The sequence below is a fragment of the Lonchura striata genome, chromosome 13 (genome assembly GCF_050655825.1).
Source record: "Lonchura striata isolate lonStrDom1 chromosome 13, ASM5065582v1, whole genome shotgun sequence".
Taxonomy (NCBI): Eukaryota; Metazoa; Chordata; class Aves; order Passeriformes; family Estrildidae; genus Lonchura; species Lonchura striata.
The window spans coordinates 17,452,224-17,477,506 of NC_140715.1; the positions used below are offsets into that span (position 1 = coordinate 17,452,224).

Here is a 25,283-nt window from a genome sequence, read left to right on the forward strand (position 1 = left end):
TGGTGACCCCCCTGAAGCAGTAATTCACAGGGATCAGAGGGCAGCAGGACTCTGTCCTGGCCCTACAGCACACCTGGACAGCCCAGGAGGGGCTGTGCTAGGGATGGACATGCCCCAGAGGGGACCACAGCAGGCACAAGCATCCCAACAGCACAAGGCCTCATACCTGTCGTGCTCTGACACTGACTCAAAATATGCAGCAAAGACACTGAGGGTCATCTGTGACACTCAGGGCTTAGCCAGCATCAGCCTTTTTGCCCTGGAGAACAACCCCAGCCCTTCCTTGCAGGACAGGAGTACCAGCACAGCCCATGGCAGGCCAGAAATGAGGTCCCCACTCCCTTCTTTCAGCCACCAACCCTGTATGGCCTGGAGCAGGCTCCCCGTGACACGAGAGCAAGACAAGGCACAGCAAATCTTTACACTTAACAAAAGGTTAAAAATTTAAATACTCTCCAACTTTAGTGCAAGGCAAGCAAATGATACCACAGGTCCAAGTAGGTGCTCAGCCCCCCTGGGGGGCCTGGCTCAGAATGAGCAGAGGCAGCAGCACACGCACGCACGTGTGCACACACACACACAGAGAAGGGACAAGTTATTGCTCAGGACACAGCTGGGACAAGTGTACACAAGAGGGGACAGGACAAGCTGGATGGAGAGGTGGGCTGAGCCCCACAAGGCTCCTGCCTGTAGGTGCAGGAGCTGTGCAGGCTCCCCAGTGCCCCTGGGGACACACACTGAGCTGGTCTCAGCCCACTCACTTTTGGGTCACTGCTTCACATGACCCTGGGAAGGGACATTCCCTTTATCACAGCTTTGCTCCCTGAGAGCAGTGTTCTTTGTGTCTGCTCCCCCACCACTGAGCTGGGCCTGGGGACGGCCACATCTCTGGAATGCACGGGTCCAGAGCTGGTGGAACTGCACTGCCACTATCCTGCAGTGTGCCAGGATCAGACCAACCCTTTTTCCACAGCAGCAGCAGGCACCTGGGAGTGGCTGTGTCCAGCTGTGCCTGTGGTCTGGAGAGGGGCTCGGGATCAGCTCACTGGAGCTGGCAAGGTGTGTGAGACGAGACAGGAGGCAGCAGGCTCCAGCAGACAGGGACACGAGGACAAGGCAGTGACGTTCTGCTGCCAGGACGCAATGGGAGACGCTTTGGCACAGCACCTTCCTGTGCCTCGAGGCTGAGCAATGGACTCCGCTGGAGCCAGGACACCTCAGCATGGCCAGAAAGGTCCAGGAAAGATGATTTAGACACCTCAAGGCACAGAAGGCCTCTGTCCAGGACTCCCTGGAACAAAGCTGGGACCGTCACTCCTCCCATAGGAGGACATTTGTGCCTGTGACAGGGTGGGGGCAGCGCAGGCCCCCACCCATAGACTAAAAACCAACATGTGATATGTACAGACCAACATATATAAATATACATCAAACCTGCGGTGCCGCTTGGGCACCGTGGAATGTGTCAGCAGAGCTGCTCCAGCCTGGCCTCGGCCCACGCCAGCACGATCCCTCCCTCCCACCCTGGGCCTGGGACAGGAGTGGCAGCAGCACCAGCACCATCCCAAGTGGCAGATTTGGAAGCGTCCGGGTTTGTCTCAGGGCTTGCCCATGGTCAGAGGCACCTCAACCCGAGCCGTGTGCGGCTGCCAGCCTTGGAATCTTCCTCACAGTCTTCACATACAGACGTATAAAACTGTAAACAAATCCACCTTGTGGGGCCACTGCGACCGTGTCCTTCAGGCTGGGCACTCAGGAGAGGCAAGAGGGTCCCAGGGGCTGGAGAACAAGCTGTGCCCTACAGCCGGGTGGGCTCTTCCTCACTGTCGCTGCAGTTTCCACAACAGTCCTGAAGTCAGAAGGGCAAGGAGAGGGAGGAGGGAGGGAGAGAGGAGCACAGCAAGCAGAGGGTGAGCACGGTCACACAACCCAGCCTACAAGCTGCCCTCTGGCAGGGATGGGCAAGGTTCCCTCCCAGCCTGTGTGCGGGAGAATTACATGGAGGCATGGGGCAGGATGGGACCCCCAGACTGCAGAGAACAGTCCAGCTGCATCTGGAGGTCAGCCCCTGGCAGGCAGACTGGCGAGCACACAGCTGGCTAGCTCAGAAGCTGTGAGGAAGCTGGGCTCCAGGGACTGCAGCCACCCAGGGACACAAGCTCAGTGCCAGCACAGACGCTCGGCCCCGCTCAGGGCTCAGCTGGCCACGAGAGCAGCTGAAGCCCTTTTTGCTGAAATGGGAGAATGAGCATGGGGCAATGCCAAACGCTTCACAGTTTCTCAACCCTTCTGTGTGTCCCAGACATCTGGAGAGGAGTGAAGGAAACTTCCCACAGCCCCCTGGGAGCAGAACTCCCAGCAGCGGCAGTGCAGGGGCAACTTTGGCTCAAGCTGAGGGCAAGGCCTCCCCCACAAATGCAGCAAGAGCAGGGATGCTGGATTAGTGGCTCAGGGGGCAGTTAGAACAACAAGCAGGTTGTGCTCTGCCAGGGGAAGGGAATAGGCACTGAAGGATAACACTCCTCTTTCCCAGATCTTGCCATGTCCGTGAGCCACCGGGTATTTCCCTGAGCAGAGCAGCCAGGAGTGACTGCTCACCTCTGGAAAGAGAAAACACGTGGGAAATCACAGCTCAACCCTTTCTACAAACAGCTGCCCATCCTCTGGCAGGTCCTGGCTGCCTCAGGAAGGGCTGGGTATCCCCAGAGCTGGCTCTGGCTAGGGCAGCCCACTGAACTGCACAGCTCAACTCAGAGCTTGCCAAGGAGCAGGAGTCAGCACCAGGTGGCTGAGTGGGTCCAGAGCCAACCATGCTGGAGTCCTACAGCTGCACACAGCTGCTGAGAGGCAGCAGCCCAGGCTTTGCCAGGACTGGAAAGAAGGCAAAGACTGTCCCAGGCAGAGGAAACAGGCAGACAAGCAAGCCCACAGTGGCTGCAAGATGTTTCTGTTCTCCTCATCCCTCAAAAGAGCTGCTCTCTGCCTGGCTCAAGATCTGGCAGAAGTGCTCTGGGGAACCCAGACAGCCCATTCCAAGAAGAAGGACTTGTTCAGGGATGGTATTATTCATGTATGAAGGAAGATGATTTAGTATTTTAGAATATTCAGCATCCCTCTCTACCTGGGTGATTCCAGCTTGCTTAGCCAGGGCACTCCTTTCCAGCCCCCTTGACTCCCCCAGCATGGGGAGTGCCAGCCAGGCAAGGGCTGGCTCCTTGCAGCCTTGCACGGGTGCCCCTGAAAGCTCTAGGGTCTGGCCACCCAACCTAGGGGAGACTGCTCGCTGCCCTCTCGTGCCCACCTCCCTGCCAGACCTGCCTGGCACACGCAGGAGCAGAGTTACTGCTGCTGGGAGACTGGCTGGGGAGGAAATGCTGGGCAAACCCTTACCTGTCTACTGAACAAGCGCTGGAGTAACCCTTTTTTGGGCTGTGGAGAAGGCTGCCCTTTCCAGTCCAGGTCTGGGGGCACTGTGCCATCTGTGCTAAAGACATTCAGCTCCTTAAAACACTCTGTCTCGATCATCTGGAAGAGGGAAAAGAATGCTGCAGCAAGTGCCACATGGAGCCCATCACTGAGGGCCCAGCAGAGCATGAGAGCAGTGGGGACAGCACAGGGACAGTGCCCTGGGCCATGGTGGGCACAAGCAGGAGCAAAGACCCACCTCGTTCTGCCAAGGAATGGGCACACTTCCTGTAGCAAACTTCTGGTAAAAGTCGTTGTCTGTGGGCTCCAGCTCCACTCCTTTCACCGTGGAGAACTGTTCGATGTCCAGAACATCCTTGCAGTAGATGGCCTGGGGCTATGCAGCACAAAGATTGCTCTAATGCCAGGCTCCACCTTGATGCCACCACCTCCAACTGTTGCTCATGGCTAAGCCAAGGCCACCTCTCCCTCCTCTCCCTACAGCCCACAGCTTGCTGGAGGCCTGTTCTGCCAGGTCCAGGGAAGGGGATGGGCCCATCTCTCCATGCCAGGGCTCCCTCTTCCCTTGACAGCAGCAGTGACTGGAAAGGTCAGGAACAGATGGGCACTTACATCTGGCTTGAAGGGAGGGTCCAGCATGCCTGCTTCCAGCCTCCTGAAGTTGAGGTGCTTGAAGAGAGGGTGTTCCTTCACCTCCTTGGCCCCAGCTCCTCGGCACCCCAGGCGCTCCAAGGGGTCTTTGCACAGGAGCTGTGACAGAAAGGAAATCAATGTCCCGAGCGAAGGAGCAGCCCTGGGTTCCTGCAGTGTGTTCTGTTCTAGGAAGAGCACAGGCCTGCTAGGCAGTTGGGCAAGGAATGAAGGCACTTTGAATCTTCCTGTGCTGCCTTATCAGAAACAAGGGAAGCTGGCCATCACTTCTGCAGGGAGCAGCCCTGGTGTTCTGCTGCTGCATGCACAGGAATGGTGGGAGTGAAGGGACAGGGCTGCACAGGAGTACTGCAGAGGAAGTGAAGGGACAGGGCTGCACAGGAGTACTGCAGAGGGAGTGAAGGGACAGGGCTGCACAGGAGTACTGCAGTGGGAGTGAAGGGACAGGGCTGCACAGGAGTACTGCAGAGGGAGTGAAGGGACAGGGCTGCACAGGAGTACTGCAGAGGAAGTGAAGGGACAGGGCTGCACAGGAGTACTGCAGTGGGAGTGAAGGGACAGGGCTGCACAGCTGTACCACGGTGCAGAGGGAGTGAAGGGACAGGGCCGCACAGCCGTACCATGCTGCAGAGGGAGCGGGCACAGGGCGAGAACTTCTCCGAGTACTCCTCCTGCACTTCCTTCACCAACCGCTCCACCTCCTCCCGCTTGATCTTCTTCTTGCGCTGCTGGAAGGGGGACTGGCCCTCGATCATCTCGTACACCAGGCAGCCCAGAGCCCACCAGTCCGGGCTGAAGGTGTAGCGCTCGTTCTTCACCACCTCCGGAGCTGCAGAGGAGCAGGGGTGAGGGATGTGTGAGGGCAGGGAGAGCACATCTTTTGAACCACTTTTTGCCTAAACCAGGGTCACTTACCCATGTAGCCAACTGTCCCCACCCGGCCCTTGATTGTTTGGCCCTCTGGCACATGCACAGCTAGTCCCAGGTCTGAGATACGGATGTGACCTGCATAGAGGAGGGGACAAGTTAACAGGAGAAAGTCAGGGGGCAGTGTTTGAAGCTGCCAAAAACACAGGGTAACCCTGGTTCAAGCAGAGTAAGAAAAAACTCAGGCTCACGGCTCCTCTTGACCCTGCACTCACCGTGGTCATCCAGTAATATGTTCTCTGGCTTCAGGTCCCTAGGATGGAAGGGACTTGATTAGCAAGAAGCCTGTTGTCAAAGCAAAGGACACAAGCAACAGCCACATCTCAACAAGTCACAGATAAGCAACTTTAGGATGCCATGCCCCTGCCTCGGGCACACAGATAACCTTCCTCCTACCTTCTGCCCCAGAGCTGACCCTGCAAGCTCTCCTCTCTGGGGCAGAGAGGTGGAACACAACAACCTTCAGCCTTCAGCAGTGAGCTTGAGGATGGTTCCCTCTTTGCAAGTGCAGAACTCAGTATGAAGCAGGCCACATAAGAAGCAGAGGCTTCTCTGCTTATCCTGCCCCAGGGCAAGGAAGGACCAGAAGGGATTTCCTGGCCAGTGTTTAGCCATACTATACTAACACTGCATCACACCCCTGTGAGTACAGTCAATCGACTTGTTTTCCCTCCTCCCCAGCTCTTGAGCACATTGGGGCAGCCTACCCTCCTTTGTTCTAGTGTCAATACTGCCCAGAGAGCTCAGTGCCTGCCCTGAGACATTCACAGCACGATCACATCCTGTTCTTGGCGATCATTTACCAGCACAAGGAAGCCAAGCTAAGGTCTCCCTTTCTCCCACAAGATCAGCTTTCTGTTCCCAATTTCTCTCACTCAGCTCTGTGCTGCTTTCAAGCCTGAGCTTATTTTGTTAAGAAGACAGACCCAGCTGGGCTGGTAAGAGCAGCAGGAGCCCTCTTGCTGCTGCAGACCCTACAAGCTCTCCCAGCAGGGACCAGGCAGCACGCACCTGTACACTATCCTCTCCTGGTGCAAGTCCTCCAGGCCACAGCAGATCTCAGCAGCATAGAAAGCTGCCCGGGGCTCCTCAAAACCAGCCTCTCCCATGTGGTAGATATGGAACTTGAGGTCCCCTCCATTCATGAGGGTCAGCACTAGGCAGAGAGCATCTTTAGTTTCATATGCATAGGCTAAGCTCACCTGCAATTCAGGGCAGAAAGGCTGTTAGAAGACACAGCTGGAAGAGGGAGGTGCCCACACTCCCATGGACACTTTGCCACCCAAGCAGCCACTCAGGCTCAGGGCTGGGCCTTTGCCAGCAGAGGAGGAACTGTGCAAACCCAGGGAGGACATGGCCCAGCAGTCCCAGCACACCCCCAGCTTTCCTTGGACAGGGAGAACACTTTCCCTGAGCCAAAGCTGCCTCCCCCCACGGGTAGGCAGCACTCAACAGCAACATTGGGGCAGCATCCAATGAGCCCTCTGCAAAGGGAAGTTCAGGCTTTCCACACCTCAGTGCACCAAGGCAGAGCTCCCAGGCACACAGCTCAGGGCTGGCCTTCTCCCCACCCCACTGTCTGGAGAGACAGTTCTCACTGTTTACTTGTGCCCCAAAAGTCACAAAGGTGCCTGTAAAACCAGCTGGATGTTTGGAGCTGTTTTACAGCATGTTGTGGAGGTGGTAAAGGTCCTGCCAGACCCCACCCTTGTGAGAGATGTGCAGCCACCAGGACCCTGCACCATGGGCAGAGCCTGCTCCTGCCTCTGCACACCACGTGAGGAGCACACAGGTGCCAGGCTGGCTGGTTGGAGGAAGAATCCAGCATCGCAGCAAAGTGAGAGCAATTCCTATGTACTTACTACAAACCTACTGTTCACTTTTTCCAGGATCTGTTTTTCATTCAGAGCCATGGCTTCTCCCTTCCTCTTTTTGATCCGTTTCTTCTCCAGTTTCTTGCAGGCATACATCTTCCCTGTGGCACGCACTTGGCAGGCACACACCTGGAGGGAGGACAAGGCTCAGCACTCTCCCACTGCCATTTCCAGTGTGGGGGTCTAGGCTCTTCTCTCAAGAAGAGGCACAGGAAGGCAAAGAAGCCCATTGTCAAAGCAAAGACGCAGGTAACAGTGACAGCTCCAGATGTTACAGAGAAGCAGAAGCCAGCTGTAATCCCTCTAATGCCTCTAGCAGCACCACGGCTGGTGCATAGGAAAACAGAAGGCCACTCCATAAACAGATGGAAGCCTGGCAGGAAGCTTTCAGGAGTGCAGTTTGCCCTGTTGAGACACAGGGAACTGACCTGACTCTGCCCAGCTAGCAGTAGGCACCACAGGGCTCATGCTACCAGCCCAAACAGCACCTCCCACACCTCCAGCACCTGGAGAGAGATGAGCTCCTGCCTCTCAGCAAGAGCTGACAGGCCACACAAGGCCCAAACCACAGTCCAGCACAGAGCCCCCACAGCCCACCCAGCCAGCAGCACCTGCCTCCAGGTGCTGGAGCAGCTGGAGGCACCCTGATGGCCAACCCAGGTCTGCCTCTGGCAGCAGGGAACAGTGGCTGCCTGGTACCCTGAATGCAGAGGAAGCAGTGGTTACTCACCTCCCCAAAACCGCCCTTACCCAGCACACGGTACTGGCGGAAAGTGTTTTTGGTCACTGGCTGCCTGTGAGGGAAAGGAAACCAGAGTGAGATGTCAGCAATGAGAGAGGTCCATGCCCTGGCCTGACAGACTGTGGCTCACCCCAAACCCCTGCTCAACCCAGCCTTGCTTCCCCAGGAAGCAAGCAAGGCTGGGGATGCTGCTGGTACCAGTAAAGGGCCCTGAGGGACAGCACAGGCCAGGCTTGTGGCTCGTTCCGGGGCCCAGAATGGGAAGGAGCCCCAGGGACCCCTCAGGCAGGCTGTGTGAGGAGGGTGCAGGTTTACCAGGGGTGAGGGAAGTGTTACCTTTCCAGCCATTTCCACTGCAGGAAGCGGTTGAAGTACAAGCTGTCGAGGTAGTCGGCAAAGGGAGCCACGCTCAGGTAGTCGTGGATAAGCCTAGGAGAGAGCAGAGCCAGCACGGTTCCTGAGAGCTGGTCACAGCCCTGGAAAAAGCCAGCAGCCCCAGGAAAGAGGAGGTGAACAGCTCCAAAAGACTTTGCAATCCCTCACCCAGCCTGGTGCTGAATCACCCACACAGCCCTGGCCCAGAAAGCCACGCTCCATGCTGAGCCTCATGCAAAAGGAAGGTGCGTTGGAGGCACCACTGTGACAAATGCAGCACCCTGGGACCCCGCTGGCACTGCTGATTGTGGCCTCTTGGCATCAGCCTGGGCTGCAGGACAAAGGGGGACAATGGAACTCTGCAATTGCCCCTCTGCTCACAGGGCAAACGTGTACACAGGCTGTAATCAGCTGCTAGCACCATTTAGCACCAGGCGCTGAGCTGTTCACTATCCGATGAATATCCAGCACAAAAGGCCACAGGGGATCCTGCTCCAACGAGCTAACTGCCTTGGAGAGCAGTGCCAGGGCTGCCCAGCGGAGTGAGGAGCCTTAGACACAGTGTCTAGACTGGAAACACGCATCAAGGAGAAGCGGATGGGCTCTCCCCTTTCAGAGCTTGCCAAGAGCAGGCAGGGCCCAGCCCGGAGGCTCTGCATTCAGACACGACACTGGTTACCACACACGGAGCTAACGCTCCCCAGAATTCTGCAGCAGATGTGTTGCCACAGCCCTGCACTCAGTTAGGCAACACACTCCAGCTACTGTGCAGGGAGGGGTGAGGCTGCAAGCCCAGTTTGCCCAAGAGCTTCCGTTTCACACCCGGAGCCGGGACCTTGGCCACTGCTTCTGTGATGGGAACAGAGGTGACCTTAGACCCCTGCAGCTACAGCCAGAGTAACCCAACCACAACAGCCACTTCTGCAGCAGGCAGGACAGCTGGCACAGAATGCATCTATGGGCTCAGCTCAGCAGGAGCCTACGAGATCCTGGCACAAACTGGGAATAGCATTGGTACAGGGTCTTCCCAAATGGCAACTCTGACTGGGAGGATTGACAGAGGTTTCTGCAGCAGCTCGTGGCTCCCAGAGCACAAGATATCCTTGTGCTTGCTTTCCTGGAACTGGGTTGCAAACTGCTGGCCCAAAACTCCTCAGGCCCCAGCCTTAGCAGCAGCTGTCACTCTCTCAGAGGAAGGGACCATGAGGGACAAGGTGAGTCAGCTGCAGATCAACCCTATGCCATGGGGGATGATCTGCACAGCCCAGCCCTCCAACTTACTTAGTGCATTCCTTGAAGAGCTCCTTGGAAGGCTCCTGCTCCAGCCTCTCACAACAGGCATCCACCAGTTGTGAGGGAACTTCAGGCACGTGGTCCTCACTCTGGGGACAAAGGGATGGAGTCAGACACCGGGAGCAGAGCGCAAGGGTCCTGCTTTAGGGTCAGTGGACAAAGCAGTGCGGCAGCTTGTGAGGTGGTGTGGTGGCTCAGTATGTTGGCTGTGGCAGGATATGGGTAATGTCAGCTGTTGGCTCTCCAGCTGTTCTACCCTTGCAGGCAGCAAACACAACCCTCTTACTCACGTTTGGCTTCAAGTACTTTTCAATCAGGTGCTGCCCACATTCCTTCCTCTTTTCATCTGGAGCCACTTCGTACCCTGCCTGGAGAGAGCAGTGTGAGGGGCAGTTCCAGCCAGAAACCCAGCCTTGCTACTGGGCAATAGCTGTGGAGCAGCAACACCCTCTACCCAAAGTTACCCATGCTTTCCTTGAAAACCAGATCTCCAGCAAACATCTCCCTAAGCAAAGGCCCAGCCCTATCTGGGCTCCAACTCACAGATTTTTCCTACAGGAAAACCTTATGTGCCCAGAAGTACCTGCTGGAGCACCCAGCCAACCAGTTTGTGCCCAGGGTGTCAGGAACATCCCTGCCTCTCCCAGTGAAGCCTGATGGGCTTTGCTCTTACCACAGCATCCAGGAACTTGACACAGCGTGAGAGCTCGGGGCGCGTCTCGCAGAACTGCCGGAAGAGCATGTGCCCGATGGGCTGCTTCTCGCACAGGCTGTGGTAGTCCCGCTCTGCAAACGAGGAGAAGGTCACCCTGCCAGATCCCAGCACAGGGAGCAGTGACTGTGACTCCTCAGCTGGGCTGCTGACAGGTCCCACCAGCCTGAGACTCCCAGGAGAATGAAGTACACCCAGTGGGACAAGGGACGTTGCTGAGGTTTTACATTCCCCTATGGAAGGCCCTCTTCCCGGAAAGAGGATTGACCTGCTGCTCTGCTCAGCCTGAACCTCTTGTTCCTAGCAAAGGACCTCCATACCAGCTGCTTGCCTAAAGGCTCTCTCCTCTCTCCATAGAGATTGACCAACTACTCCACATACACAACTTTCCTTGGAACATGAGGAACACACCAAGCTTATCTCAAGGCAGATCTTCCAGGCCAAGAGTTGTTCTGATGACTCCTTCAAACCACTTGCGTTTCCAAAAGCCTTTATGGAAGCAGCAGCATCAAAATGGGAGGCACCATTCCCACAGATGCCTTGCTGATGTACCACAGCAGTCAGAACTCCCCTCTCCTTGGGACAGCCACTTGCTTGTACATCAACTTTTGCAGATTCCACCTACCCATGAATGAACTCTGGCAGCCCACGCACAAACACCTGTGACTATCCAGAGCACTTCCAATTCTCTGCCTTTTTCCTCCCCTTCCACACACGAGGATTCTGGTCTGATTGCAGGCCAGAGCACATTTCTGTGACAGCCATTGCCACCGAGGGCTGCAGGCTGCCTGCAGAGCAGATGTGCAGCCACCAAGGGGATCCCAGTGCTGGGCATTCCCATCCTTCCCCTCCCCTGTGCAGCAGTTTCTCCCGAGGAAGCTGCAGCTTCCTGAGGGTGCAGGAGAGTGCAGAGCCAGGCGGGCGGTGGTGGGGGAGGAGGTGGCCTCACCAGCTCCGCCGCACCAGCCGGTTTCCTTGTGTCTGCAGGGGAAGGAGTTCCCTTCAGCTGGGGAGGACCAGAATTTGCTGTCGGCGAGATCAGAAGCTTTCAGCTGCCCTGGTCACTGCCCAGGCTCACACGAGGTTACTCCCTGTGGTCAGGGCACAAAAAGTTTAATACTGCAATGGGCAACCAGCCCACTGTGCCCACAGTCCTGCCAAGACTCTGGAATAGGGAAAGAAATGTCTTTCCAGCAAGCTATGAGGTGAAAAGAATGACACCCAGCCAAAGAGTGCCCAAGCACAAGGAACAGGGTCATCTCTCCCATGGGAAAACCAAGAGAAGCTGCTGCCACCTGGATCAGAGCACTTCTCACGTGCCTCACCAAGGGGAAGTGAGACACGGGTGGTGACAGCCAGTGGCTGAGAGGGACTTGCTTCCCAAATCTTTAGAAGGTCACTGTCCTGGATAACAGGACAGCAGACAGAGACCACCAGCACTCACCACTGGCAAAGGGGTGAAGTTCAGTGCTGGAAAACATCATGACAGCCACAGGAAGGGTGGCTGCAGGCACAGGATGGTTAAAAGCTGGGGGAAAGCTCTGCTGAGAGCATTGCAAGTCAAAGAGGCAGAAGGGGTTTGGATGGCCAAGATGGGAGCTGTAAGGACAGCCCAAGTCAGAGCCCTGTTCAGCCCTCAGCCCTTGCTCCAGAGAAACAGCCAGCAGCAAATCCAAGGCTGGAGTCACTGTGCAGTCACATCTGGCTGTGAAGCCAGCCCTGAGAGATGGTGCACAGGTTGTGTGGCAGAGGGAGGTGGGGACAGCCTGCACTGGGCTGCTGTGAACTTGAGGGTTACAGTATGAATGAGTGAGGTTGAGTTTCTCCAAGTACTACAGTTCCACAGGGCCCAAAGGACTGCCAGGACTGGAAAACCTGGGCAGGGAAGAACTGGGAATTTGAGCTGCAGAAACCTCCCAAACCCATTCGTTTCAGCAACACCTGATCTGAAACAAGGCCAGCGCTGTGCCACTCTCCAGCTGGCACCTGAATCCGGATTGAAAACTTAAACAAGATCTCCTCTTCCCAGGAAGCAAAGCACTTGCACCCTCTGTGCCCCAAAACAATTTCACATGATCTCAGGACCAAGCCTGCTGCACAAACAACATTAAAACCATGAAGAGTACAAAGTACAGAATGAAAATGACAGGCCAAGCCCTGCTCACTGCCAGTTCTCATCTACTCCACACAGCAAGAACCCAGTTTGCCTGGCAAGAGCAAACTTGAATGTTAGAAGCTGAGGTCTGTGGATCTGAGCTGAATCCAGCCAGGGAGAACAGAAAAGGTTAGCAGGACCTTTGCTGTTTTTACAAAGGCACCCCAGAGTGACACTCCAAAACTCTGCAGTGTGGAGCAGATCTATTTGCACACAGAAGCTCATCACAGCCTCGCAGGTGTGTGGCTACATCATCAGCCACTTACCTACCCATTATTTCTTCCCTACACCCTGAACTCCAAGTGATCCTGGCTGGGATTTGCCCTGTTATATGTCCCTGACACTCAGCTTGGGGTGCACGACTGCCAGCGAGCCCTGCATCTCACCCAGGCTTTGCCGAAGGTCCTCGCAGAGGCTGATGTGGGGGAACTGCAGCATCTGGCGCCATTTCTTGCTCTTGCCTTTCCGGTTTCCTCCACCACCTGCAGGGCACACAAAATCAATACCGTGAGTCAGGAAGCAAAGGTATTTGACTGCACCCTAGCCTTGCCTCTAAGTCCAGGCAAGGAAAACAAGACCGAAGTGGTATCACCATCTCCCGGTGGGACAAAAGTGTTGGACCTCTATTGGAAATGGACGGACCAATCTCAGGCTGCTGAACAAATCCCAAACAAGAACTTGAAGACTTTTCATGATGGGAGAATCCCACCAAGGGCAGGAGCATCCACAGCCACAGCAGTTCTTGGCTCCCAGGTCTGTCCCTAGCACCTCAGCATAGCTAATCATCCCTCCAGGCCATGCCTTGCTTGGTGTGAAACTCTTCCTGCCCCAGTAAAGACGTTCATGCCACCTACTCATTCCAGATTGATTGCTTACTCCAGGGAGGGGCTCTCAGAGGGAGGACTCGAAGCTGGGAGACAGGAATTCCTGCTCTAATCCTGGCTCCACAGACAACTCGCTGTACTGCCTGGGGCTCATCGCTTCAGTTTCCCACCTGTGAAGTGGGGACACTCCCAACATTCTCCAGAGATAAGCCAGCCTCCGAAAATCCAGATCCAAAACCCAGGTTTTATTGCGGCTTCAGCTGCTGAAGTAAATGCCCAGTGCTGTAGGAGAGGGTGGGAAAGCTTCTAGATAGACCAAAAAATTTACATCATAGCAAGCACTAAGTAGATTGCTGGGATCAGCCAACCTCCAGGGATTGCTTTCCCAGTGCCAACATACACAATTTCCCACCTCTCTTTGGAAATCCATTAAATCACCCTGCCAAAGTGGTCGGGCCAAGAGTCGTGCCCAAGGCCCGGCCTTCTGAAATCACACAGGGGTTGAACAGAATTTATCAGCTCTTGAGAAACACTCATAACACTTTCCTCCACTGCAGACGCAGTTCAGCCCCAAACCCTAGACACAGCCCCCTGGCATCCGGCACCCTGCACCGCAGGAGAACCAGGTGGGATGGGGCCATCCTGGTCAGGCTGATGCGGTGCCAGCCCCACGTCCGAGCCCCTGGCACGCCGTGGGTCCCTGCCTTGCATCTGCACCAGCAGCTGGGCCGCACGATTGTACAAACTCAGGAAGGAAGTGACTCAAGGGTAAGCAGGGCTGGAAGAAACCAGCGGCGCAGACACCTTCTTGTCAGCCACAATGAAGCGGATGGGGGCAGCGAAAAGAGGGCAGGGGAGGACAGGCCATCCTCACCCCAAGAGAGCTCAAGGAAAGGCAGAGCAAAGCCCCACAGCACCCGGAGTTTGCATTTCCTTGAGTTGTTTGCTTTGAAAGGAGGCTCCAGCGCCCTTCAGCAGTTCTCCCCCGCCCTCCCAGCACTGCTGACAGTCCAGCAGGGAGCTGGGCTCCTGCAGACACCTCCCAGCACCCCTGCTTGGGGATGGGGCAAGGGATGGGCTGCCTCCACCCAGAGCTCACCAGGAGCAAGGTGGTGGATGAGAGCTGGTCTGTTGTCCCTCTGTCAGGGCAAGGGGGACAAGGATCCTTCACCTTCCCTGGGCCACACCAAACATAGGGCATGGTTGTGCTGTGGCAGCAGCTGAAGGTGGCTGCCAGCAGCCCCATAGCACATTCCAGCTCAGCTCTGCATTCCCACACCAACCTAGGAAGCTCCAAAAAGGCGAGGCTGGAGCTAAGAACCCTGTTGGTTCTGGCGTGCAAAGCAGCTCTGTCCTGTCACAGAAGCTGTCTGAGCTTACCCCAGTGGCCACCACTCAGCCACAGGTGGGAGAGCCACGGACAGGGGCAGCATGGACACCTGTGGTTCCCACAGCCCAAGAACCACCTGGCACAAGTGGGACACGGGGCTGTTTCTGCCTGCAAACCGGAGCACCAGGAGCAGCAGCCGTGTCCAGCACCTCGTGCTGCATCAGTGCCAAAACTCCATTCCCCAAGGGCACAACAGGAGCCAGTCTCTGGGTCACTCCGTGTGAAGCTGGGCCTCGTGCCTGGAGGTCACAAACCCTGCTGCTCGGTTTTGAACCAAATCTTGCCATCAGGAACCCGAACGTCACGGTCCACCACGGTCACTGTGCCAGGAGTACTTACACTTAGCCTGGTTTTCAAGCAGCTTGGAAATGTTTCTGCCCGTGCAAATTTAATTTCACTGCTTTTTGCTCCAACAAATCTAATCTCCAAAGCCCTCTAACTGGATTTCAGCGGGTCTCTCAGGCTCCAGGATGGCTCGGTGTGGCCAACTGCACACCACGGGGGCGAGGGGGGACTGTGGTTCCCCACCACATATGTGATTTACTGAACTCATCCATGCCTGGCTGAAGCGGATCTTCTGTGCAAAGGACCAGGTTCCTGTGGCAGACTCCCCATCCCCTCCTGAGGCTTCTCCACGCAGCTCTCCCGCACCTTCAGGCCAGCCGCGCTGCTGCCAGGCTGCATCCCGCACGGGGGGCTGGAATTCGGCCCCGGAGCTCCGGGAGCCCCGCGGATGGGGCCGGGGCCGGGGTGAAGGCGGTGGACGGGTGGGGCTCCCCGCCGCACTTTCGGGATCGGCCCGTGTGTGGGAAGCAGCAGTTTACCGGACTGAAATCAACTTTTTTCTCCTCTTAAGGTACCCAAAGCTGCCGGTCCCCGCCGTGCCGGAGGAGCCGGGCAAGGAGCGGGCAAGGCGGGACGCGGATCTGCACCGGACAGGCAGCGAGGCCGCCGGGGAGGGAGCTCAGCCCCCTCAGAGCGAGCACAGCACCGGACGGGAGAGCCGAATGCCTGTGCCCGGATCGCACCGCCACCTCCCCGCTCCCCGCCAAGGCCGCGATGCCCCGGGAGGGAGCGCCCCGGCCGAGCCCCGGGGCGGCGCCACCGGGGCCTGCCGCCCCGCCAACTCCGGCGCCGCTCACCTTCGCGGGCCTTGAGCAGGACGGTGTTGGCGACGATGTTCTCCAGCTCCATGGGCCCGCGGGCGCCGCCGCCTCCCGCCGGCTCCGCTCGCCGCGCTCGGCCCGCGCCCGCCGCCCCCCGCCGCCGCCGCCGCCGGGCCCCGCCCCCGCGCCCCGCCCGGCCAATGCCTGCCCTCGCTCCTCCCGCGCCGCGCTCCCATTGGCCCGTCCCCTCGAAAAGCCCCGCCCCCTCCGCTGCCCCACCGCCCTCCAGTTGGCCCCGCGAGGTGCGGCGAGTGGGGCGGGGCCAGAGCAGTGACGTTATCCGGCGGCCATCGGCGGAGCGCTGCCGGGACGAGGGGACGGGCGCTGATTGGAGGGCGAGATGTCACTCAGGGGGCGCCGCGAACGGATTGGGAGGCAGTCAAGGACGCCCACACGGGGAGCCCCGCCTCCCGCTTCATCTGATTGGGTGTGGAGCTGCCACTCAGCCGCAGAGACGTCGTGATAGGTCGGTGTATGGTGGGTGGGGCCGAGCTATTGCATATAAATGAACGCCGGGGCTCAGTGGAGCCGTGAGGGTGTCCCGGTCCCCATCGTGTCCCGGTCCCGTCCCGGTCTCTCGGGCCGCGGTGTTTCCGCCGTGTCGTGTGCTCTCCTGGCAGAACCAGTTACGTGTTATGGGGAGCCTCCCCGCCTTCGCAGCCTCAATAAAGTCCGAGCAGCCACGCGTGTTTCCGCAGTGTCTCGGTCAATCCCGGTCACCGGGTGGGCGGCCCAAGCTCCGGTGCTGAGCCCCGTTTCCCTGGTCATCGCTGCCGTGGAGTTTTGGGTTTTGTTATCCCTCAGTGCATCTGACCCTGACAGCTCATGTGCTGTTCTGGTGTTTGAACTCCCGCCAGTTTCTTAACACCAATTATTCTCTCTAAAAACCATTATTTTTAACTTATACCAAAATGAGCAGCAGCGTTACCCTGTCTGAAGAAAAGCTGTGCTATGGGAACCTCTCCCCACCTGATCCCCAGCAAACCAGTCACTGGTTTTCCTGTGTGAGCACCCCTCGATGACCTGTCAACCCCTCGGGGCACCTGCCCATCTCCCTGCCTCTCCTGGGCACAAAACCTGCCTAAAATATCTGCCCATCTCCCCCTCCTGGGCACAAAACCTGCCCAAAGCATCTCCTGCCCATCTCCCCCTCCTGGGCACAAAACCTGCCCAAAACATCTGCCCATCTCCGCCTCCTGGGCACAAAACCGCTCATTAATCTTCTTAAACCGAGTGGTGTCTGCCCTGCTTTGTGCTGCTCCTTGCCTCTGCCTTCCCATGGCTTCTGTCTCTTGCTCTAGCCCACGGGAGATGTCTCCTGCCCCAGGTGTGAGGCTGGTGCTGGCCAGGGCATGGAGGAGATGATGGGCAGGTCCCTTGCCTGGTTTCTGTTAATGGTAGCCTGGGCCCATGGCAGGAGAAATTTTGGGTTCGTGTCCTCAGGCAGTAGTGAGGATGATAATAACACAAATTACTCCAAGCACTCTCTGTCCATGCAGTCAGTACTGCCTGTGGCTGCTGTGTTCTTCAGCATCCACTGGAAAGCAGATGTCACATCTTCAGGGTATGAATCTGCAGCAATGAGGAGGAGGAGGAGGATGCTTTGCCTTGCCACGCCTTGGGGGTAATCTCTCTGTCACTGCCTGGAGGGATGAGCTCATGGTGTGAGAGCTCCTCTTTTAGTGCTGCTTTCTTTCCAAAGCTGGCACATGTTTATTTTGAACTTAAAATGAGATTACTCTGTTTCCATTCATTTCCAGCATTAACCCTTGGGTTGCTATTTTCTGTTTCCTCCCACCTGGCATATTGCAGCACCGTTCCCATCACTGACAAGACTCATGGACAACGGGAGGCTGCTGGAGCAGCGCCAGTGTTCAGAAGATCCTGGAATCCCCAACAGATCCAGCAGCAGCTCAGGTGGTGGAGCTGCCACTCTGCTTTTTAGCTCTGTGGAGGGAGCTGTGCGCTCATGCCCAGGAGGATGGGCAGTGCCTGGTACCCTGGTTGGCACCAGGGTGTGTGGCCAGGACCCTGGGGTGCCCCCTGGGAGAACTGGCCTGGCTGGGTCCCCACTAGTTGCCCTCATCTGAGTATTTTTAGAAGCAAAATGTTGTTTAGTTGTGAGAAGGAGAATGGTGGCGGCGGGAGGGGAAGCTGGGTGGCAGTGATAGGGCAGCTCCTTCCTCAGGCAGTGTCCCTGCAGCTCCAGCAGCTGGGACCAGACACCTCCGAGAGTCAGCTCTGGGACCCATCCCAGCCCAATCCCACTGGGAACCTCTGCTGACCCCAAAGCTCACACCATGAGCCTCCCCACATGGGGCCAGCAGGTACAGTGATGGCCCAAGGATCCTCACTGCTGTGAGTGCCCACACCCCATCCAGCCCCCCCAGACCCCAGCTGAGCTGCACCCACTCTGACGGGGGCTGGTGGGGGCCAGTGTTCCTTGGGCTCCAGCTCCCAGGCGCCAGCAGCTGTTTTTAGCCTAAAGAAAGTCCAATGTTTTGAGATTTTCTATTTTGAGCAGCAAAGCTGAAAAAGTGGAGCAGCCCCTGACCTCCGGGTGTCTGTGCAGAGCGAGGCAGGCAGCCAGGCAGGGTGGGTGTGGGGCGGATTCTGCCCCCCAAGGGGGATGTGGTTGTCCCCGGGTCTTCGCCCCACAGCTGCCTCTGTGGCCTCTTGCACGTCAGGCTGTGCCGGAGCCTGTTCCCATGCGATCCCATCTCTGACACTCTCCCAGGGGAGAGAGGCCTTGCTGGCTCTGGGATATCATTCCTCCTTTCCCTCCTGCAGCAAGATCCCAGTACAGTCCCCGAGCAGGATGTGGCTGCTCCACACCAGACCTGCAACCCTTGTCCCCCACCATGGGCACGTGTGTGCCCTCACAGAGCCCCCCTGCCATATCACAGCTGGTGTGATCCCAGAGGGGACAGCCCTGGCAGAGAGAGACAGGGCTTGGACTGGGCTGCTGTGGTGGCACAGCCAGCTCAGCCCAGTGCTGGTGAGGCTGCCACGGGGAGGGGTTTTTCTCCTCGCAGCAGCCATGGGGTTCATCCATACACAAGAGAGTGCTGGGGACACAGACATTCATCTGAGAGTGGGGAGGGCCAGTACTCACTGGAGCTGCCATAGCAAGTTGTCACCACCACTGCTGCAAGGCATATGTGTGGGGTGATGTGGGTGACAAAAGATGCTGGCAGTCAGTGCCACTTTCTGGGCTCCCTGGAGGCAGACGCCAGCCGCAGGCACAGGATTTGGTCTCATTTTATTCAATCCTGCATTTCCAGAAGCACCTTGAGCTGCACGCTGGCACTGCCATCCAGGGTCTGTGGTGTGGCCAGGTGCTGTGAATGCTGAGCAGGGCTGGGGAGCACGTCCCTGCTGTCCCAATGGGTCCCTAAGTGCGGTGCCGGTGGGGGACGGCGAGGAGCCGGCGGAAGGCAGCACGGAAGTCCCGGTTGAAGAGGGTGTAGATGAGGGGATTGACGCTGCTGTTGCAGTAGCCGATCCAGAAGAAGAAATTGAAGAGAGGCTTGGAGACATGGCAGCCCTGTCCGCAGAGAGCCCCCAGGCTGTAGGTGAAGAAGAAGGGGAACCAGCACAGCACGAAGGTGCCCATCACCACAGCCAGCACGACAGTGAAGCGCCGCTCCCGTGCCCGCACCAGCCGCCGGCGGCACAGCAACACGCTCTGGTGCTGGCTCCGGCGCCGCCATCGCAGCATCCCAACGCCCGACACCTTTCCATCTCCACTGGCGGGGCGCGGGGAGCGGGCAGCGAGCAGGGCGGCCGTGCGCTGGGCGGTCAGGCGGTAGATGCGGCAGTAGACGGCGACCATGACGAGGCAGGGGACGAAGAAGGAGGCGGCACAGGAGGCCAGCACGTACCAGGTCTCCTGGCTCAGCTGGCACTCGTGCCCACCCGGCCGTGGCCGCAGGAGCGGTGGCAGTGCCACCAGGGCCGCCGCCGCCCAGACCGCCCCGATCATGCCCTTCACCCGCCGCGGGCTGCGGCGCAGGTTGAGCCGTGCCGCCCGTGTCACGGCCCAGTAGCGGTCCAGGCTGATGGCACAGAGGTGCCCGATGGACGCGGTACAGAGAAGCACATCCAGCGCCAGGTACAGGCTGCACCACAGCCCGCCAAAGTACCAGTAGCCCATCACCTCGTTGGCCAGTGAGAAGGGCAGGACGAGGACGGCCACCAGGATGTCTGCTGAGGCCAGGGACACGAGGAAGAGGTTCTGTGGGGCTTGCAGTGCCCGGCTGGTGGAGATGGCCACCACCACCAGAGCGTTGCCCACCAGCGTGGCCAGCAGGACGGACAGGGCTGCCAGCAAGATGAGCCCCGTGGCTGCGGGTGAGTGTGGGGCACTGCCAGCACCGCTGCCGTTACCGGAGGTGTTGGGAAGGGCGCTGGCCGGCTCCATGCTGGCCCAGCCCCTCAAGGAGATGAAGCCCCATGGGGCTTTTCCCCACCCTGCTCACCGGTCCCGAAGCAGCTGCGGGTGCAGTCCCAGCATTGCTGAGTCTCCAGGGGGTTCTCCCAGCTGCCACTACTCCTGCACCAACCCAGTCTGGTGGCGAGGTCGTCCTGGCCCAGTGGTTGCCCGGCTGGGCATGCGGGACAGCGGCGGTGCCGGGAGCACTGAGAGGCTCCCACGGCAGCACTGCTGGCTCTGCTGGTCTCAGTCCGGAGGAGGGCGGGCGGGAAGGAGGGAGGGAGGGAAGGGTGGGCCGATATCACTGGCAGGAACCCAAACATCTGTGGGCAGTGGGAGAAGCTGTAATTGCCATTTAAAGGGCTCTTTTCAGGGTCACCATGGCAGGAGGGCTCCAGCCACGGGTGCCAGGGTGCCCGGTGGTGCAGGGGCACGGCCCAACCATGCCAAGTCATCATCCTGCTGATCCCAGCTCAGCAGCATTGCAGCAGCCCAGGACCTTGCTTGGCTGCCCCGTGGTGTGCCTCACTCACTGATATGCTGCTGTGGCACACAGTGGGGCACCATGGACCCTGCCAACTCAGCCCTTTGGGGACAAGGCTGGGGGAAAAAGATGCTGCCTGTGACAGCTCAGGACAGAGCTACAGGTGACTATAGAGCTCGGGGTTTAGCTGTGGCATCATCACCATGTGCCCCACAGCACGAGCAGAGTGTTTGGTGTGTCCGCAGCACCAGCTGAGCTGAGCAATGGTGGTGTGGGGGGTACCTGTGACAGCAGGGTTTGCAGAGGGAGGACACAAAGAGACACACACAGAGGTGTCAGCGCTCCCCCTTTATTAGACACCAGCTGAGCAGGGACAGTGGACACCAGCAGCCACAGGAGCAGCAGCCCAGGCGTGCACTGCCAGCTAGAGCCGTGTGGCACCGTGCGGGAGCGGGCGAGGGGAGCCCACCCGCATGGTGGGGCTGGGCATCTCCTCGGGGTAGGAGAGCGTGGGGTTGTCCAGCCCCAGCCTGGCCTTGTCGCGGGGTGCACCCTCGGGCTCGTCCCAGCCCTCGGGGCTGCGGCAGCGCTCGGTGCAGCACAGCGTGGCCTGGGTGATGGCGCGGTCCAGGGGCTGCAGCGAGTGCATCCAGGCGGGGAGGAAGTCCCAGGTCTGCAGCCACTTGGGCAGGCGCCCGGGGCTGTGTGCCTGCAGCGCGTTCACCAGCCCCACGAAGAAGAGGAGGGCGAGGAAGGGCGCGCCCACCCCCACCAGCGCCCGCCAGCCCGCCATGGAGATGCCGAAGATGAGGGAGGGCAGCAGGAGGAAGCAGATGATGAGGTACAGCACGGCAAACCAGCGGTACTTGGCCGTGCGCTCGCCCAGCGCCTTGGCCATGCGGATGGGCAGGCGGGTGAAGGGCAGCGGGTACCACAGCAGGATGCCCGAGATGTTGAAGAAGAAGTGGCACAGAGCAATCTGCAAGGATGCCATCCCCATCAGGCTGGGCACATGAGTTTCCCCCAGCCCCTGCCCTGCCCAGTGACCCCATCCAGCCCAGCCATGGCCCTGGGCTGACTGTACCTGGAAGGAGCTGGCCAGCTTGTCCCCTGGACTGGCCAGGGCAGCCAGGATGGCAGTGGTGGTGGTGCCAATGTTTGAGCCCAGGGTCAGTGGGTAGGCACGCTCAATGCTGATCACCCCCAGGCCTGTGGGAGAGGCACCCGATCACTCCTGGCAGTGCCATCCCCATGGTCTCCCAAGGAGGCACAGCTCCTTTTGTCCCTCTGAGTGCTTTAGCACCCCCAGGCCAGGGGATGGCACATGGCAGGGCATGAGGAATGGCTGGGACTCACCGATGAGGGGTGTGATGGCTGAGGTGAAGACAGAGCTGCTCTGCACCACGAAGGTCATCCCAGCACCCACCACCATGGCGAAGTACCCGGTGAGCCAGCTGAGCGGGTGTGGGAGGTCTGCCACAGCATGGCCACGGGCATGGACACAAACGGGGACATGGGCATGGCCACATCAGGGTTGGGGATCAGGGGCAGCCACGGACAGGTCTGAGGATGGCAGGTGGAGATGGGCATGGGTGGCCATGTGGCATGTGGTCCCCATCCTACTCACCAGTGTTGATGACCTTCTGGATGGCTTTGGCCACCTGCCCCTTGAGCAGGGAGTTGAGGAGTTTGACCAGGAGGATGAGGCAGGTGCAGAGCACGACAAGGGACCCGGCCAGCAGCACCAGCCCCACGGCCAGGTCGGGCAGTGGTGTGTCGGTGAAGAGGTGCTCACCTGCCCCACAGCACGGCTGGACAAGGGGCTGGGGCTGGCCTGGCCCCGCTCACAAATCTGCCCCCACAGACAGCCCCACACCTGGACCCCAGCACAACATCTCCCAGCCCTGCCCCACATCATGACTCCAGCACTTCCCCATCACGCATATAACCCCCAGCCCCACTTGCACCTCCCCAGCCCCATGCCCTGTGCCCCAGCCCTGCCCAAGCTCTCCACACCCACTCACACTTCTGCCTGGTGACGTTGTGAAGGACCTCGATGCCCTTAGTGCTGCAGTGGCCGGGGGATGTGCAGTTTGCGGGGGGGCCAAGCCCCACCGTGGCCATCTGCAGGGAGAAGATGGGCTACAGCTGGCTCCACAGTGTCCTCCGCCAGCCCTTGCCCACCACCCATCCTCTGTGGGAGTGTTTGGTGGCCCCAGCAGGGCCACGGGCCCCTCACCTGTGGGGTTGCAGGTCCACACCAGATGCGGATGAGGCTCCGGTTGCGCAGGCTCTCGTCCCCTGTTGCGATGCCCGTGATCACAGACTTGTCCAGCTGCAACAACACACATGTTGGAGAGGGTACCTGGGGGCTAACAGCTCCCACAGGCTGGGGACATCTTCACTGGCATGAGGACACCACTGCCAGCCTGGGGACACTTGGATACAACTGCCATCAGAGGGACACCAGTGCTGGGGACATGACCACCAGCCTGGGGCATACATAACAGCTGAGGAGACCTGGATGATGAGCTTGGTGAAGGGCTCTGTGATGATCTTCAGCAGGTCGGGGGCATCCTTCCCGCTGCGGATGTTGAAGGTGGCCACAACCAGGCGGGTGACGTGGTGCAGGTACCCACTCACCACCTCCAGTGGCAGCAGCACCAGCACTGACAGCCAGTTGAAGCAGTCGTGCACTGTGGCACCAGCAAAGGCCCTGTGCAGAATGAAGGGGCCTGTTGGCGTGAGGTGGTCCTGAGGAGCAGCCCCCAGCCCCAGAAGTGTCCTCGTGTCCTCTGACCCATCCAGCTCTCACCGTTTGAACTCACTGCGGTCGCCAGCCTGCATGAGGGCCACGATGGTGTTGGTGACCGAGGTGCCGATGTTGGAGCCCATGATGATGGGGATGGCAGAGCGCACCTCCAGCACTGGGGACAGAGAGACCTGCTAGCCTTGCATGGCCCAGCTCAGGGTGACCCCATCCAGCCATCCTCTCCCTCAGCCTCAGGCCCCCAGCAACCTGAGGGGCACACTCACACCCTGAGGAGACCATGCTGACGATGATAGAGGTGGAGGTGGAGGAGCTCTGCACCAGCACGGTCACCAGGATGCCCACCACCAGCCCGGCCACTGGATTAGAGAGGATGGCGTTGTCCTTGAAGATGTCCCCCGCCACCTTACCTGTAAGAGAATGTGAGCGCAGGCTGCCGGCACTGCCATTGCCACCAGGTTCCCAGGAATCCCTGCCACCCTAGTACCTCCAGCCAGCTGGAAGGCAGAGCTGAGCACGTCCAGAGAGCACACAAAGAGGTACAGGAACCCAAACATCAGGGGCACCTTTAGAAGGGAGACACAGAAGGACTGGACCCTGGTCCAGCACCCGAGCTCTGTGCAAGACAAGAGAGAGTGTTAAACTCCTGCTTTGGCATGGCCCTGACTCCCCAGGCTCCTACAGGCTTATGTCACTCTCATGGCTCCTGGCAGCACAGGGCTCATGTCCTTAGCTATGCCACCTCTCAGGATCCCCTTCATCTCCTCCCACCCTGGAGTGACTTGTGCCACCTGCCCATTATCCCTCAGCTCTTCCTACATCACCCCAGGACATTGAGAGTCTCTCCACCAGCACTCCCCTCCCAGCCTGGCACCCCACAGTCTTGGCACCCCGAGTGCCCCAGGTGCCTCTGTCAGATCTGGGGTGTTCCCCAGCCCAGGTGCTGTGAGACCCCCACCCCCGTGGGGTCTCACCTGGCCTCTGCAGCTCGTCCAAGCCCAGCCGGTGCCCCTGCCAGGACAGCGCGTCCAGCTCGTAGCGCTCCCGGCCCTCGCGCAGGCGCCCCGGGGAGCCGGGGCAGGGGAAGCCATGGTCAGGGCAGGGCACAGCGCTGACCGTGAAGGGGCAGCTGTGGGCACCCGGCAGCCGGTGCAGGGCTGGGGAGAGAGGGCACCTACGTTACAGTCCTGTCCTTGCAGGGACCTCCCTGCAGAGGAGAGCTCACCACTGCCTGGGCCAGGGTCTGGCCAGAAGCAGAGCAGAGGAGGAGGAGGAGGAGGAGGAGGGCTGGGGGCACCTACCTTGGGGGCTGGGGCAGTAGGCGAACTGTGGCCCGTGCACAACCCTTCCTCCCCGCACCGGGCAGCGACCGGGCAGGACTGGGCTCTCCGTCCGGTAGGGCAGCATCGCTCCTGCTGAGGTTGAGCAGAGGTGGCCGCGTGTCACCAAAGCTGTGCTGCACCAACTGCCACGTCCCCCCAAATCTCTGCAGTGCTGGCACCACCGAGGAGCACCATCCCATCATCTGCTGGTCCCCTGGGCCACCAGCTGCTGCTGTACCACCCCGTCGAGCTCCCAAAGGGCAGGCAGGGCAGGCAGGAAGGGGACTCCTCCTGCCCAGGGCCCAGCTCACCTGGGGCTGGCCGGGCACTCAGGGCAGTGCCACTTCCACATGCCACATCCACGCGTCCCTCCAGCGAAGTGGCCTGCGGGGCACCACGGCCCTTTATACACCAGCCAAGAGCAAAGTCTAAGGAGCCCCGTGTCGCCCCTCGCCTCCGCTCGCTGCTCACCTCCTCCCCAGAAATTCCTGCAGTTAATGGGTAACCCCCACCACATCCCGCGTCAGCTGCGGCCCCGGGGCGGGATGGGGCACGTGCCCCCGGGGTACTGCACCCCCTGAGCAGCAGCCGCTGTGGTGATGAGCACTGCTAGGGCCCAGTGGCCAGGAGGTGATGCTGGAGGAGCCTCAGCTCTCCATCATTTGGTGCAGGTGGTTCCTCCGCTGCATGAGAGGAAGAGGAGGAGGAGGAGAAGGGCTTGGTGCTGGTGCTGCTGG

At 59.2% G+C, this 25,283-nt stretch overlaps 3 protein-coding genes across 6 annotated transcripts; all 3 read right to left on the reverse strand.

Annotated features, from left to right (window-relative positions):
* Positions 1-418: 418 nt before the first annotated feature.
* On the reverse strand, positions 419-15,669 carry GRK6 (G protein-coupled receptor kinase 6). 3 transcript variants are annotated; one of them, XM_085591543.1, is made up of 16 exons: positions 15,512-15,669; positions 12,542-12,637; positions 9,962-10,074; positions 9,579-9,656; positions 9,277-9,377; positions 7,957-8,049; positions 7,609-7,672; positions 6,867-7,007; positions 6,016-6,206; positions 5,220-5,257; positions 4,993-5,082; positions 4,698-4,906; positions 4,039-4,176; positions 3,665-3,802; positions 3,391-3,525; positions 419-1,849 (listed from the first exon to the last, which is right to left on the reverse strand). In XM_085591543.1, the coding sequence occupies exons 1-16, from the start codon at positions 15,561-15,563 to the stop codon at positions 1,799-1,801; spliced, it is 1,728 nt and encodes a 575-aa protein (XP_085447669.1). In that variant the 5' UTR covers positions 15,564-15,669; the 3' UTR covers positions 419-1,798. The 3 variants fall into 3 exon arrangements, with proteins under 3 accessions (XP_085447669.1, XP_085447670.1, XP_085447671.1); XM_085591544.1 differs by having other exon boundaries at positions 419-2,600; XM_085591545.1 differs by lacking the exon at positions 419-1,849 and adding an exon at positions 2,306-2,600 and having other exon boundaries at positions 3,391-3,479.
* Positions 15,670-18,778: 3,109 nt separating this feature from the next.
* Positions 18,779-20,212, reverse strand: LOC146766196 (alpha-2Db adrenergic receptor-like). The gene has a single exon (XM_085591547.1). The coding sequence runs from the start codon at positions 19,956-19,958 to the stop codon at positions 18,930-18,932; it is 1,029 nt and encodes a 342-aa protein (XP_085447673.1). The 5' UTR covers positions 19,959-20,212; the 3' UTR covers positions 18,779-18,929.
* Positions 20,213-20,787: 575 nt separating this feature from the next.
* On the reverse strand, positions 20,788-25,029 carry SLC34A1 (solute carrier family 34 member 1). Of its 2 annotated transcripts, none has more exons than XM_085591531.1 (13): positions 24,858-25,029; positions 24,526-24,636; positions 24,199-24,381; positions 23,712-23,840; positions 23,491-23,634; positions 23,270-23,381; positions 22,975-23,170; positions 22,694-22,789; positions 22,479-22,578; positions 22,082-22,249; positions 21,811-21,927; positions 21,539-21,663; positions 20,788-21,433 (listed from the first exon to the last, which is right to left on the reverse strand). In XM_085591531.1, the coding sequence occupies exons 2-13, from the start codon at positions 24,629-24,631 to the stop codon at positions 20,879-20,881; spliced, it is 2,031 nt and encodes a 676-aa protein (XP_085447657.1). In that variant the 5' UTR covers positions 24,632-24,636; positions 24,858-25,029; the 3' UTR covers positions 20,788-20,878. The 2 variants fall into 2 exon arrangements, with proteins under 2 accessions (XP_085447657.1, XP_085447656.1); XM_085591530.1 differs by having other exon boundaries at positions 24,526-24,639; positions 24,858-25,019.
* Between the last annotated feature and the right edge of the window lie 254 nt (positions 25,030-25,283).